This window comes from Rutidosis leptorrhynchoides, chromosome 4, assembly GCF_046630445.1.
Source record: "Rutidosis leptorrhynchoides isolate AG116_Rl617_1_P2 chromosome 4, CSIRO_AGI_Rlap_v1, whole genome shotgun sequence".
In the NCBI taxonomy this organism is placed as follows: domain Eukaryota; kingdom Viridiplantae; phylum Streptophyta; class Magnoliopsida; order Asterales; family Asteraceae; genus Rutidosis; species Rutidosis leptorrhynchoides.
Window position 1 is genome coordinate 480,861,230 of NC_092336.1, and position 15,034 is coordinate 480,876,263.

Sequence of the window (15,034 nt, forward strand, 5' to 3'; positions counted from 1 at the left end):
GGTAAAAAAAGAAGTATCAAATTATCATAGGACCTGCAATTGTCAAATTTTCTTTTCGAAGCGGTTCCTTTAAACTATCGTTAACAAAAGAATGCGATGATGATATATTTTCATCACAAGAGCTTCCTTTGGAATCATTCCGTCTTCCTGAGCAGAAATATCTAACGTTTGTAATACTTCTACACCAACATTTCGAACTTGAAATACATTTTCGACAATTCTGTTGGCTGCATAACAAAGAAAAGGATCGCCATGAATCCCTTTGAATCAAAGCTTCAATCACCGCCCTAAGAGCCATTTTTACCAGATTCGTTTAAAATTTAATTGAATGAAATGTTTTTAACTGTTTATAACAACCTTTGGCGCCAAAGGATGGTGCAGAGGCTTTGCAGGAAGTTTGTTTTCTACATATTTGGTTTATGTAGGAACTGAAAAGACAAAATTACCCTTTAACTATGTTTTAAGGGCATATTTGGATAAATGCAATTGGAGCCGGGGATACCCAATTTCTATAAACTCATAAACCCTAATTTCGTGATCCATAAATAATTTTTTTTTGTTCAATTCAAATTCAATTATACCTCAAATGTACAGATCAGATAGTGTAAAAGACGACGATGCCGAGCGAACCGCCTTTCGGAAAACGGAGAAACAGTACAAACTGTATTACAATACCAATGCTAAATCGTCAAAAAAGTAAGAAATTAAGTAATTAATTTTGATATTAATATGCTACTTCTTTTTATTATTCTTAGTTATTAGTTATTACTTATTATTTAATTGATGTTTAAATTTGGTGCAATTTTTTGCTTGATTTTAGGAAGAAGCTACCGATACCAGTAGATTTATCAGAGGTTATTGATTTTAAATCTATTTTGGAATCGTATGCTAGTGACGGAGAGCTTCCGATTGGTGTTTCGAAGCTCGAATGTAACTTCGATAGGCCTGTATTTTGCTTAGTTGATTGCCCTGGTATGTATATAAATATATAATGATATAGTGAATTGTGATTTATGTACTCGTTCATAGGTTCATAGCGAGAAAACACCCTACGAACCTATGAACGAGTACATTGACTACCCCATAGAGGGTAAACCTCGGGTGATCAAGCCTCTGAGCGCGAGACCTGGTCCCGGGGTGAATAGCGCACAAGGCGCACTCTCTGGTCACACTCCCTTTTTGAACGAAATGACTTTGCCAAGATTCGAACCCGGGCGGGGTGCGTCATCGGGCAACTCAGTGGCCACTCAGGCAAGTATGTGTGGTTAATTTGTCATTGTATCTCATGATCAATACTTTTTACCTTTTATTAAAACAACATTTTATTCTATTATCGAAGTATGTCATGTACCTCTAATTTCAGGTTAGGTCAAAGGTGACTTAGCAGGTTAGGTTAACGGAAAAAAGTGTATTCTACATTAAAAGATGAAATAAATTTAATCACTTTATACAATGATGAATTTGATCAAAGTTCGTTGCATTTTGGTGAAGAGATTAAAAGATGAATCTATCGTATATGTTGCATATAGATGAATGTTTCATTGTTTATGCGGTTAAGGTGATTATTCATGCAAGTGATCATGATGTGGTTTCAAGTGCAGGTTTTTACTTCATTGCTGCAGCATTGAGTATTGAGGAACAATGCAGATGGATTAAGGAAAGTTTAGTGAGTTTCCCTCAGCCACCAAACAGAACAAATCACAATGCTATGTATGGAGCCGTGCACGATTTATTTGATGCCGCAAAAGATAGAAAACTGTTAGTTGAAGAGGAGAAAATAGTTGGTGGAGATAGTTTGACTGGTGTTAATGATAATGTTTGTAGTCGTAGGTGGGCTTGTTCTGAAGAACTTGATTCATCATTAGGTGGAAAGACTTGTAAATCGATACCAGCATCTGTATTGCTACGGAAGTTGAGATGGAGTACGCTCGGTTTGCAATTTGATTGGTCAAAGGTAATGAAACGTATCACCCTTCGAATTATACAATTGTTTACATCTTTCGAAATAAATCGAACTTCTTTATACATAGTGCAATAAAGAGTTCGCAGAAGAAATTATCAGTGGATGTTAGAATCCAGTTCTGTTGAAATTCATAGGCCTGGTTTCTAATTACATGGAGTGACGTTTTCGAGTGAAATTATCTTAATTGTTTTGTTCGTGTGACTCTGGCTTTATTATGAACTACGCTATCTTGTAATGTGCTACCGGGCCTTCGTGTTCGCTGCTCATGCATGAACATGCCTTTGCACATGATGATTGCGAATGTACTGCCTTTCTGTGTTTACTCTTTGCCCCAGTTCATTTAATTAACATCAATTTCAAAAATATCATAGTTTTACCTAGAAACACCATTAGCATTGGTAATTAATTTTCAACTTTGTCAACGTGTATCTTTATGTAGAGGAGCTATAATGTTTCACTCCCTCACAACAAGATCCCGGATGCACTTTGTCAACTAGCTAAGAAAATGGCTGCTCCCGCAATGCCGGTTGGAGAAGAATTTAAACCAGAAGCTGCAATTGTTAATTACTTTGGATCAGGTATTATATCTGCATTAACCATAATCCATATCTATGTCAACTTCAAACAGATAAATACATCCATAGACTGTGTTTTACATCTTTTTCTGTTAATCAATATTACATAATCACTTCAACAACAACAACAAAACCCAAAACCACATAAGTGGTGTATGGGGAGGTGAGATATAGACAATCCTTCCCCTATCCGAGAATAAAGACAAGTCATTTCTCTACCCAGAGTAAAACTCTCAAAAGTAGAGAAAGTCATCCCTCTCTCTATTCATCGAATAGAGAGATTGCTTCCGCGTGGACCTCCGGCCAATAGGTAGGAAAAAATTTATAAAAAAATTGAATAAAATTAAAAATAAAGTTGAGACGCCATGAAAATGGTAAAATCAAATTTCCGTGGGTTTTAAATCATGCCTGAAATTTAATTTAGGCTCTAAGAGTTAGTCAAGTCGCCAATAAATCGACGCTTGCTCTCGACTCAATAACTAGAGCCGTGATTACATAATCACTTCGAAACAGTATATAAATCTACTCGTTTCTCAGGTGATATGTTGGGTGGCCATCTTGATGATATGGAGGCAGATTGGAATAAACCTATTGTCAGCATGAGGTGTGTCTTGGTGGTATCTTACATCATCAAAATCATTTTCAATTTTTAATGTATGTTTGACCTGACACTGACACTGAGTCTTAATTTTGTTTTCGGAATTTAGTTTGGGATGCAAAGCTATTTTTCTTCTTGGAGGGAAGTCCAGAAATGATCAACCATTAGCTATGTTCCTTCGCAGTGGCGATATTGTACTAATGTCTGGTGAAGCAAGGGAGCGTTTTCATGGTCCGTAAATAAAAGTATTCATTTTTTATCTTTCAATTCATTTACGTCTTCAGAGTTTGATTTTTTATATTTTACAGGTGTGCCTCGGATTTTTACTGATACAGAAAATGCAGAAATCACTGCATTAGAAAAGCGGCTCTCGGATGAAAATGATATTTGTTACTTGGACTACATAAAAACTTCAAGAATTAACATCAATATTAGACAAGTCTTCTGAATTCTGATCACTTAGTTGTCTTCACTTGAAAATGTTATAGCTTCGAGGTTTGTTGTCATCGGCTCGCTCTTGTACTAGAACAAAATTTCTAATTTTGGGCTGGATTATAAGTGAAAATTTCTGTTAAATATGGTTTTGAAAATCACAGATTTATTTATAGTTGTTGATTGGATACATCTGATTATTATTAGTAACAGTTTAATGATCTAGTGTATTCAATTGAAAAAGTTATGTTAGTGAAGTGTGGTTCTTAAAAGTCAACATTTTTTTTTTTTTTTTTTTTTTACCCGAGTTTCCAACTCGCTTTGTGAGCCGACTATCTTGGGACGACTACTCGCTTTGCGAGTAGCCCAGAAACTGTTGAATACGAAACATTTACATCTTGGTTTGTTGATTTATGTCTGGATTCGACTTATTGGGTTAGCTAAAATATATCCTTCTTCCGACTTTCAATTGCAGCTGACTAACTTCAGGTGTAAGATAGTCGGGATGCACGCGAGCTATTATACTCGAGTGCTTCACTCATTAAAATTTTTAGGTCGAGCTAAAACTCAGCTCGTTTATTATTAAGCTCTGCCCGGAGATTTAAACGTTAAGCTACTATACTTGAGTGCAACGTTAAGCTACTATACTCGAGTGCTTGACTCATTAAAACCCATCTCCACGTTCACACTGTTATACATGTACGCAGGGGCGGATGACTTAAGGGTCAAGGGGTGTCATATGACACCTATGGCCCATCATATTTTAGTGTTAAAATTTTTAATTTCATACTTTGACCCCGACCCAAAATGCTTATGACCCATTAAAATAGTAAACTCAATCCCCATTAATATTTTGGCCCAAAAAGGATTCTTTTTCTTCTAAAAAACACGCAGGTTTTGATTTTTGTTCCCGTTCTTATTATTCAAAATCAAAAGTGACTAAGAGATAAGCGACTAAGCACTAGTGTTTATTCTTCATCTTCAATACTAATAATTATTTGCGTCTCAACAACCTTCTTTTGACTTAATCAAGTAATTTTAGTACTTAGTTAATTTAGGGTTTGCAGAATCTTTGTTTAAAATTAGCTTGTGTAATCTTCTATAGATTCTATTATAATGCTAAAATAATAACATCATAAAAAAACAATTTTCTTTGTTAAAAAAAATTAAAATAAAAAAGAAAAAAATCTAGACACTCTAGATGATGTCATAATTGTATTTATACTAATTAATTTTATTTATAATTAAAAATAAATTATAAAAAAACACGCATTGTTATAATTCAGTAGGCTTATAACTACCTTTAATGGTTATAAGAACAAAGAGAGAAAAAAGAGAGAAAAAATATTGATATTGATATTTCAAGAGAAATGGTACACCTTAAATGGCTATCATACATGTCTATTTATAGCATAAAATATTACTATGCAAGAAATATAATAATAATAAAATTAACATCCAATCTAGATATTTTATAACACTCCCCCTTGGATGACAATTTTATTAGAGAATAACTAGTACTGCCTCGTTAAAAACCTTGCTAAAGAAAACCCATTGGGATAAAACTTTAGCTAAGGGAAAAAGAGTGCAGCATAGAGTTGACTCCCCCTCAAGTAGGCAACGTCTGAGTTGTTACATCTTCTGAACATGCCTCATGTCAATATTATGAACGTGTGTTCTGAAAATAGCAGTTGGCAGTGCTTTGGTATAAAGATCAGCAGAGTTGTTGATTGAACGTATCTCATTTTAATCTGGTTGTCTTTTACGAGATCTTGAGTATATGAGAAGAATCTGAGGTTTTCATCTGAAACTGTATCATCTAAATCTTTTATGTACAAGTTTAGCCCCTGTGATTTGTCTACAGTCTCCTTCATGGTTTGCTCAAACCCTTGTTTCAATTCCTATTCTCTTGTAGTCTTTTCTGAGCCTTACCAACATACCATTCTTTTCTATCAAACTTATGACCGTTAAGATCGTCTATGGTTTTGGCGCCTCATCAACATTTATATTTTGTTCTGTCACTTTTGATACTCTTCTTTCATTTGTATTATGCAAGCTGCATTATCTTCATATATAGTTATTGGTGAAGATAGTTGTTGGTCTTTTATAGCGTTCTAGTCCACAAGAATCATTAATGATTTGTGTCATTGATCTCAACCAAACACATTTTCGAGTAGTTTCGTATAATACAATCACTTCGTCATGATTTGATGATGTTGCAACAAGTGTTTATTTTAAGAACGCCATGATTTTGTGGTACCTCCATTTAAGAATACATATCGAGTTTGAGATTTATCTTTATGAGGATTTGATGAATGACCTGCATATACATAATCAACCAAATCTTGTTTTGAAGCGTTAGAATAAAATAATTTTAAATAAGCAGTTCCTCAAGGGTATCAAAATATGTGTTTGATCCCGCTCCATTGTCATTTGAGCTGAATCTTGCCAACAAATTAACTGCAAGAGAAATGTCAGGTCTTGTACAATCTATAAGATACATAAGAACCTCAATTGCACTAAAAAAAATGGAACTTCCGATCTGTTAAGATTTTCATGATCTTCGCAGGGATGGAATAGATCAATGTCAATATTGAGTGATCTAACAACAATGAGTTTGTCTTTAAAAAAAATGTTTTAAAATCTTTTCGGTATAAGTTGTTTGATGTACAAGTAAACCATTAGGCATATGCTGAATTTGCAATCCAAGGTAATACTTAGTTTTTTTTTAAGATCTTTCATTTCAAAATAATTCTTTAGAAGTTGAATGATTTCATAGATTTCTTTATTTGTTCATATGATGTTAAGAACATTGACATAAACAACTACGATCACATATCCGAACATTGTTTTTATAAAACATACGTGCAAAATAAGTTTATATTTATACCCTTTTTTTTTTATCAAGTAGTCATTTAATCGGTTATACCACATACGTCCCATTTGTATAAACCCATTTAGAAATCTTTGTGATTTAATGGAATATATTCCCTTGGGTTTTACATTAGATGCTTATGATACCTTAACCCTTTAGGTATATTCATATATATCACTATTAAGTGATCCATACAGATAAGTAGTAACAACATTCATGAGATGCATTTAAATAACTACCGGGTTGATTAAGTATCTAATAAGTAATTGTATCCATTACAGGAGGATAAGTTTTCCTCCTAATTCATTTCTGGTCTTTGTGGAAAATATTGAGTTACAAGTCTAGTTTTGCCTTGTAACTTCATTTGCACATTTCTTTTCGGATAAAAATTCATTTGTATCCCATACGTTTCACATCTTTAAAAGTGATAACGATTGATCCGAAAACTTTTCTTTTATCGAGCGATTCTAATTCAGCTCGTATTGCCCCTTTCCATTGAGCTCAATCATGTCCATTTTGTATATTCAATGACAGATTTTAGTTCCAGATCATCATCTTTATTCATGATGTCATTGTAACATTATATGAAAATATCTCATAGAGATTTTAATTTCATTTCAGTTCCATAATATTGCATAATTTATCGCAATTTTAGTATTTACATTTATCAATATCCTCTGCAGAAGGAATATTGATTTGTGGCTGTTCTTGAACACTTTCTTTTACCTCATTATTAGCTGATTTTCTTTTTCGAGGATTTTTATCTTCGGAACCAATTGATCTTCCACGTTTGATGCGTGGCAAAGACTCAACAGTGACATTATTGTCAGCTTTTGGAATTTCAGTTCGAGCTGGAGCATTTATCACTGGTATATATGATTTAGTCACTTTTTTTATATCTGTAAATGCATAAAGTAATTAATTTGCAAGTTCTTTCATATGCATTATTTTTGAACTTTCGTTTCACATTCTTTTGTGCGAGTTCAATATACCTTAATTGATGTTCACATCATGAAGCATCATTTTATTTTTTATTTTTTTTTCTCCCCCTAATCTAGGGAACAATGTTTTATTAAAATGACAATCAGCAAAACGTGCTGTAAAAACATCACCCATCATGGGTTCAATATATCTTATGATTGAAGATGTTTTATATCCAAAATATATTACCATCTTTCTTTGAAGAACCATTTTATTGTGTTGTGATGATACAATTGGAACATACACTGCACAACCAATGTTCTAAGGTGAAAAATATTTGGCTCTTGGCCAAAATCAAGTATTAAGTGAAAATATTTATGACTTCCACATGGTATAATGTGAATTAATGTCGCAGCATGTAAATTTACATGTTCACATATAAATATTGAGAGATTTGTACTCATTATCAATTGTCTAGTTATTAGCTGCAAGCGTTTATCTATTGATTTAGCTAAACCAATTTTGTGTATGCACATGAGCAACTGGATGTTCAATAACAATCCCTGTAGATATATAATGATCATTAAATGCTTGAGATGTTAACTCACCAGCATTATCAAGTCTCATCCTTTTAATGGTGTAATCAGAATAATGTGTTCTCAATTTAATAATTTGTGCAAGAAACTTTGCAAATGCCATATTACGGCTTGATAACATATAAATATGAGACCATCCGCTAGATGCGTCTATTAGAACCATGAAATATCAAAATGGTTCATATGATGGATGAATTGGTTCATATATCTTACCTTGAATTCTTTCAAGAAACATTTGTGATTCTTTTTCACAATATACTTTTCATTAATCACCATATGTGCTTTCCATTAATCACCATATGTGTTTTTTTTTTTCATAAATCACCATATGTGCTTTTTCATCATATATCCTTTTCACCATATACGCTTTTAATCATATGCGCTGTGTTTTTCACCATATGCGCTTTTAATCATATGCGCTTTTCATCATATACGCTATGCTTTTCATCATATTCGCTTTTTATCATATGCGCTTATCATATGCGATGCGCTTTTCATCATATGCGCTTTTTATCATATGCGCTTTTATAATATGCGCTTTTTATCATATGCGTTTTTATAATATGCGCTTTTTATCATATGCGCTTTTTATGTGAATAGTAAATTAATTAATTTCGTTTTACTATTCATATGAATTAATTTCGATTTACTATTTTGTTAATTGAGTAATATATATACATCATATACTTGTGACTCCGAAGGCTCAAATGAATTTGACCATATAGTTATATGTTGTACCTTGCACATTAATTTTCAGTAGAAGCTTCAGATGCATATTATTTTCAGTAGAAGCTTTAGATGCACTTTTTTTTAATCACCAAATACCACAAACACTTTGTTTGCGTTTGTTCATAGTCATCAATGAAAACCATTTTCTTTAATTTTATTTTATACAATAAAATTAACGCATCATTATTCTTTTAAAAAAAAAACAATAATCTATTGTTATTGTTCACTTGTGCCATGTTTAACAACAAAGGTCAACAACCTCTGTCTTGTTTGTTGTGGCAACCAAAAATAACCTTTGCTTTTGTTACCGAGAATCCAAGACCAAAAAACAATTAATTTTCAATTAATCTTTTATCAAAACCATAAATGATTTTGTTGATCTACGTTGATATGGCCATAAAGAATTGACGGCTGACCTACTTTTGTAAGTGTATTTCGGCTATCATCCAGAAAACGCACGACGACTTTTTTTTTTTTTTTGATGAACTATTTGTTTCATATCTAGCTTAGGCAATTATTGTGAACATTTGGTCCCTATAAGAGCATTTATCTTTTAGACTTTTAGTTGATTTGTACTCGTCACAATTAGGGATGGCACCCGCGGGTCGTGGATGCGGATCCATTGGATCCATCACCCGTACCCGCGGAAATTTTTTTTTAAAATCAAATAACTGGAAATTTGGATTATTTTTTTTAAGAAACATCCAATTGAACCCTTGTTCGTTGAAACAATTTGACTATCTTTTTAACTCCCCATTATTAAACGGGCCATTTTGATGCACACTCTTAAAAAAAATAATTTGTTTTTTAAGTTTTATTATTCAACCTCCTTTTTTCAACGGTCACGTTTTTAACAAAACATTTGACAAGTTTTGAAAAAAAAAAGTTTTTTTTTTACTTTGCTTTCCCCCTTTCTGTAAAACTCATTTAAACACTTTCTTTGTTTTTTTTTTTTAAAAAAAAACTTCCTTTTTTTTACGTTACCCGTAAATTATAAATATATAAAAAAAACTTTTTGTTTAAAAAAAAAACTTTCTAGTTTTTTTAAAAAAAAGGCCACTTGACCAATTTTTAATTCTTTCACAACACCCGATATCGTGATCGTGACCTTTCACCAAAGCAAGAGATATTCTTGATAAACTAAACACTGACTCGTGTTTGGAATTGTCGGCCACAAAAAAAATTCATTTGATGAAAGTATATATTTTTTTATTATAGAAGGAGACCACTTCATTTCCAATACTTCATTTTTGACAAAAAGCTACTCCATTTTACCATTCTTTTTTTTATTTTAACTTTTAAGATTTATTTTTAATAAAAATACAAACTATTTTTTTTTTATTTTAACTTTTAAGATTTACTTTTAATAAAAATACAAACTACTTTTTGTATTTTAACTTTTAAGATTTACTTTTAATAAAAGTACAAACTACTTTTTCTTATTTTAACTTTTAAGATTTACTTTTAATAAAAATACAAACTACTTTTTGTATTTTAACTTTTAAGATTTACTTTTAATAAAAGTACAAACTACTTTTTCTTATTTTAACTTTTAAGATTTACTTTTAATAAAAATACAAACTACTTTTTGTATTTTAACTTTTAAGATTTACTTTTAATAAAAGTACAAACTACTTTTTCTTATTTTAACTTTTAAGATTTACTTTTAATAAAAATACAAACTACTTTTTTTTATTTTAACTTTTAAAATTATAAATTTAAGAATAAATATTAGTATGCATGAAATAAATAATGATTAATTGCATAAGTAATCATAAATGTTAGATAACATATAAAGACCCCATCGTATTCGTATTGATCGGAATTAATCTCGACCCATGGTACCGTGTTGTCAAATGACGTGTTGCGTACATAAAGTACCGTGTTGTCAAATGACGTGTTGCGTACAATCATGAGGTCTTATTAACATAAATATAAATGTTAGTGAAGTTAATAAGAGTTAGATTACAGAAAATATAATTCAGGCGGTATAACCGACCATATATAACTTAAATAACATAAATATAAATGTTAGTGAAGTTAATAAGAGTTAGATTACAGAAAATATAATTCAGGCGGTATAACCGACCATATATAACTTAACATAAATATAAATGTTAGTGAAGTTAATAAGAGTTAGATTATTTTTTACCTTGATCAGTGACGTGTGCTTGCTTAGATAAACCTTGATTATACGGAGCACTTCGTGCTGATAATGTGTTATAATTCAGTAGGCTTATAACTACCTTTAATGGTTATAAGAACAAATAGAGAAAAAAGAGAGAAGAAATATTGATATTGATATTTCAAGAGAAATGGTACACCTTAAATGACTATCATACATGTCTATTTATAGCATAAAATATTACTATGCAAGAAATATAATAATAATAAAATTAACCTCCAATCTAGATATTTTATAACACTCGTGATTTTTAAACCGCACAATTTTTTGAGGCACAAAATTACAAGCACGCTTCTAGGGTTTCTCCTTCTTCTCTTCATCTGCTATTTCATCTTCATCTCTTTCTTTCTTAAAAAAAAAATCCATTCTCTCTGCTATCATCAAAAACCCTAACCTATCAACCAATTTCATCTTCGTCTAGATCTCCATTGCTATTCCTGTCTTCCTTACTCGGTTTCACCAATCGTCGTTGTCTGCGCCGTCACTGGTGTCGCTAGAATCAGAAAGAAACTGTAAGAAGGTGATGTTATCGGTGTAGTTTGAGATCGAGATCAGGTAGTTTTTCATTATTATTTGCTGTAAATTTTGGCTTAAGTTTGAATCTAATAGTTGATTTCGATTTTGTTTTTGTTTTTGCATACAAGTTAACGTTTTTTTGTTTGTATTTGAAATGGGTTTCTCAGATCTTGAATGGTTCTCTTTGATTGCTGATTTGTGGGTTATTGATTTCTAGGGTTTGTATTAATCATTTGAAGGATTAGTGGTTTACGATTTTATTTGTGTAATTTTGGAAACATGGTTGTTGTCATTATATTTAGGTACAAAAGCTAATTTATGTAATTTTCTTGTGGCTATGATTCAGTATAGCACGTCTTATGTGGAAAACAAGGTAAATATAATGAAGCGTAGAAGAAGCTGCAAGATGGTTGGCATAGCAATGGAGTTAAAGTGAAGGTTTGCGAAATATCTTCTCTTATTTTTTTTTTTTTTACTCTTACAGTTATATGTAGTTGCTGGTAATTTTGGTAAATCCGTTTACATGTCACTTAGTTTATTTGGCAGACATATTACGATTCCTAATGGTTATGGTTGCAAAATATTTTTTGAGATTCCCAATGGTATAGGTGCATCTATAGTATTGATGTTTTGCAACCATGAATCAAACTCTACTGTCATGGATTGTAGGTTTTGAATATTTAAATCACATACTGAGATAAAGCATGTAGCTGATATGGATGTTGTAACTATTTATTTGTGTCATATGCAGGTGCACAAAGTTAGCGTTGAATGGTGGGTTTTTAGTGCATTTGAAGGTGTTTGATGAAATGTCTTAGACAAAAAGAGTAACATGGTATGATTTTTGTTATACATGGCTTTTTTTGTGTTGACACTACAATTTTTTATTGAACTAATGGTGTGTTGTCAATTGAATCTTCAACGCCCCTTGATGCAACTATTAATGTTGCGTAGGTGGGAAAAGAGGTTTTTTTGTCCAAAATGTAGGCAGGGAGATTAGTAACAGAAACGACATATAGCTAGAGCTCGAGTAGTAAATGATTCTTTTATGATTGATGAAGTATCTTTACAAATGCAGAAGATTTAAGTTTTTCTCATGGGTTTTTGGATAGCTACTGCTTAATGTGAATGTATGTACTGATTGTTTTATGATCCTACATTTTTTTTTTGTCTACTGTAAGTAATACTTTTTACGGAGTCTTTTAGTTCTAATGATCTATTGTCACCGTCACCTATTTTTTTTTATTTAGCACTAAACTGTTGTCGATTCAAGAAAGCATAAATACGATTATGCATCAAAACCGGAGGATACCGAAAGCCATCCTGTAGACTTTGTTCCAGAGAGTTGATCCGTTTAGTTTAAAGGTAATACTATCTATAGTTTTTTGCGCTGCTTAACTATTGTACTACTATCTTGATACATCTTCCCTTTGAAGCATTTTTGACCTATTGTATCTTACTTATGTAATTGTTATACTTGATAACTATATAAGGTAATCGTATGAGTATATAGTTTGGAGATGAAACTTTATTAGAGTAGTTGTGGAATTTGGTACTTAAACATAATTGCATGTTTTGTAGCTGTTATCATAGAAATTTTAAAATATAACCTGTAGTTTTTTTATTTTTTAAATGTTCAAGTTCAATGGGTGAATTAAGTGTGCAAGATACGATACGAATACATCTTTCAAACTGAAAGTTAGAAGCATCATTTGTTCCATAACTTTCTTCTTGGCTGCACTATATCTTGCTTTTTCTGGAGCTGTTGTCAATGGGTAACACTTCTGTACGTAATGTCATGGTCTTCCGGGAACGAACACAGAGTTTTGTATATAATGTTGTATTTAAAAGCCTACAATAATTTTGTTGTCACTTCAAGTTTTGTATATAGTGTTGTATTTACTTTTCAATGAATTACACTTTTTGAGATGACAATGATGTTTGTAATTTAAATCGCATTATACATATACATTAGGTTTGGAAAGTAATGTGTTCATCATGTTGTAATTTTGACCGAAATGGAGCTTATATTTGGGATGAAGCTAGGAACTTTCTGTTTTAATGGATTATGAAGTAGGAAACTGTGTGCTGGCTATGTTGTGCTGGCTTAACCGATTTGAGTACACACTCAATTACGATTTTGAAGATGTATTTTAAATATTTTTCTTGAATGATTTCACGGGTCATTAAACTAAATGACTTTAACATTTAGGTTCACTTAATACATAATATATATAATTAAACTGTTTCGTTTAAACAAACCCGTGATTTCACGGGTCATTTCACTAGTTGTGTATGTGTGTAATTGTGTTTATGTTGTTGCTGCTTGTTCTTATTTTGAAATAATAAATAAATAGTCAATTAGCGTCCATTTTGCTACCGTTTTTAGGTTGCTTTTTGTGCACGTTTGCTGCTATATTTAAGCTGTTTGTTTGTTCATATGTCAATAGTGAATTTAATTTTCTATAGTTATTGTTGCAAATTTTTTTGACCCCGGTGCTATAGATTCTTGGATCCGCCACTGCATGTACGTAGTCATAACCACTTCAATTCTCAAGTATCGTTTAAACCAAATAACCTAAACTACATAAAAAAAAAAAAAAAAAAAAAAACTCATCTTTCATCCAATTATCTCAATTCTTCGAATATTCATCATGGGGCCGTTAATAATGACTCAGTTAGCCAACAGCTATCAGCAATTCAGCATGTTAGCTGGTGTAGCCCTGTTTAAAGTCAGTGATGGGCTAAAACCCCATGATGAATTGATGAGCCGGGCTCTGACCAGTTTTGAAAGTGTTCTCGTTGCAACGGTATTGGTAGATTTAATTGTCTATGTAACCGATGGTCGGATGAAGACTGTGGATGTGGGACGTGTGCAGATTTGGGCCGGATGGTTATTAGTAGTTGTGGTGGAACCGGCATGAGTAGATAGATCCAGTGGTTCATGATGAAAATTCAATAGGGTTGTATTTTCTTTTTTAAAGCTAATTATATTTAAAATGTATTTTAGTAATTGTTTACTTCTAAAAAATATAAATTTTAAAGATATATGAAGTTCTATAGTTATATTTAATGGTGTCATATACAATTTAAAGAATACATACATTAGATATATGATAACAAGTTGTAAATATATATAATTTTTCTCAATCTACACAATAAATATTAATCCTAGATTATTTTTAGAAAAAATATCTGATTTTTAATTCTAAAGGAATCAAAAAATCAAATTTGCTTATCCCGAAAGAGTAACTTAGTGTTGGATATATATATATATATATATATATATATATATATATATATATATATATATATATATATATATATATATATATAGGGTGAGGAAGTGGCGGATCTATGAATGGTAGTTACATGTGTCACTAGTTAAAAGATAAAAATAGTTACACTTATCTAATGGTGTCACACAAAAAAATTTACAGTATCCAATGATATCACTAGTTAAAAGCCCAAAATATTCTACTAGATTGCGTATTTTAGTGGTAGCTCGTGCTACCACTAGTAGTAAAGTAAATTCGCCCCTGGGGTGAGGATCCCATGAGAAATCAATTAAGGAGAAAATCATGAGGACTCAACGTTCGCACAAAAAAGGAGTAAGAGCGCACAATTTGGGCCGTGTTAGAACA

General features: G+C 31.7%; 1 protein-coding gene and 1 long non-coding RNA gene across 4 annotated transcripts; both read left to right on the forward strand.

Annotated features, from left to right (window-relative positions):
* The first annotated feature begins 552 nt into the window (after positions 1-552).
* On the forward strand, positions 553-3,697 carry LOC139844566 (DNA N(6)-methyladenine demethylase ALKBH1A). The gene is made up of 7 exons (XM_071834791.1): positions 553-696; positions 821-972; positions 1,602-1,954; positions 2,403-2,541; positions 3,076-3,142; positions 3,246-3,367; positions 3,445-3,697. Exons 1-7 carry the CDS (start codon positions 587-589, stop codon positions 3,582-3,584), a joined length of 1,083 nt encoding a protein of 360 aa, XP_071690892.1. The 5' UTR covers positions 553-586; the 3' UTR covers positions 3,585-3,697.
* A 7,458-nt stretch (positions 3,698-11,155) lies between these two features.
* Positions 11,156-13,374, forward strand: LOC139844571 (uncharacterized). Of its 3 annotated transcripts, XR_011758011.1 has the most exons (3): positions 11,156-11,828; positions 12,142-12,225; positions 12,345-13,374. It is a non-coding gene; the product is annotated as an uncharacterized lncRNA (long non-coding RNA). The 3 variants fall into 3 exon arrangements; XR_011758010.1 differs by having other exon boundaries at positions 11,156-12,055; positions 12,142-13,374; XR_011758009.1 differs by having other exon boundaries at positions 12,142-13,374.
* Positions 13,375-15,034: the final 1,660 nt, after the last annotated feature.

What these genes read in the sequence shown, in the direction of transcription:
- LOC139844566 (XM_071834791.1), top strand. Translation starts at nt 587, where the DNA reads ATGTACAGATCAGATAGTGTAAAAGACGACGATGCCGAGCGAACCGCC. An exon ending in TTGCTTAGTTGATTGCCCTG is followed by an intron (nt 973 to 1,601) that starts GTATGTATATAA and finishes TTTCAAGTGCAG; the next exon opens with GTTTTTACTTCATTGCTGCA. An exon ending in TGTTAATTACTTTGGATCAG is followed by an intron (nt 2,542 to 3,075) that starts GTATTATATCTG and finishes CTCGTTTCTCAG; the next exon opens with GTGATATGTTGGGTGGCCAT.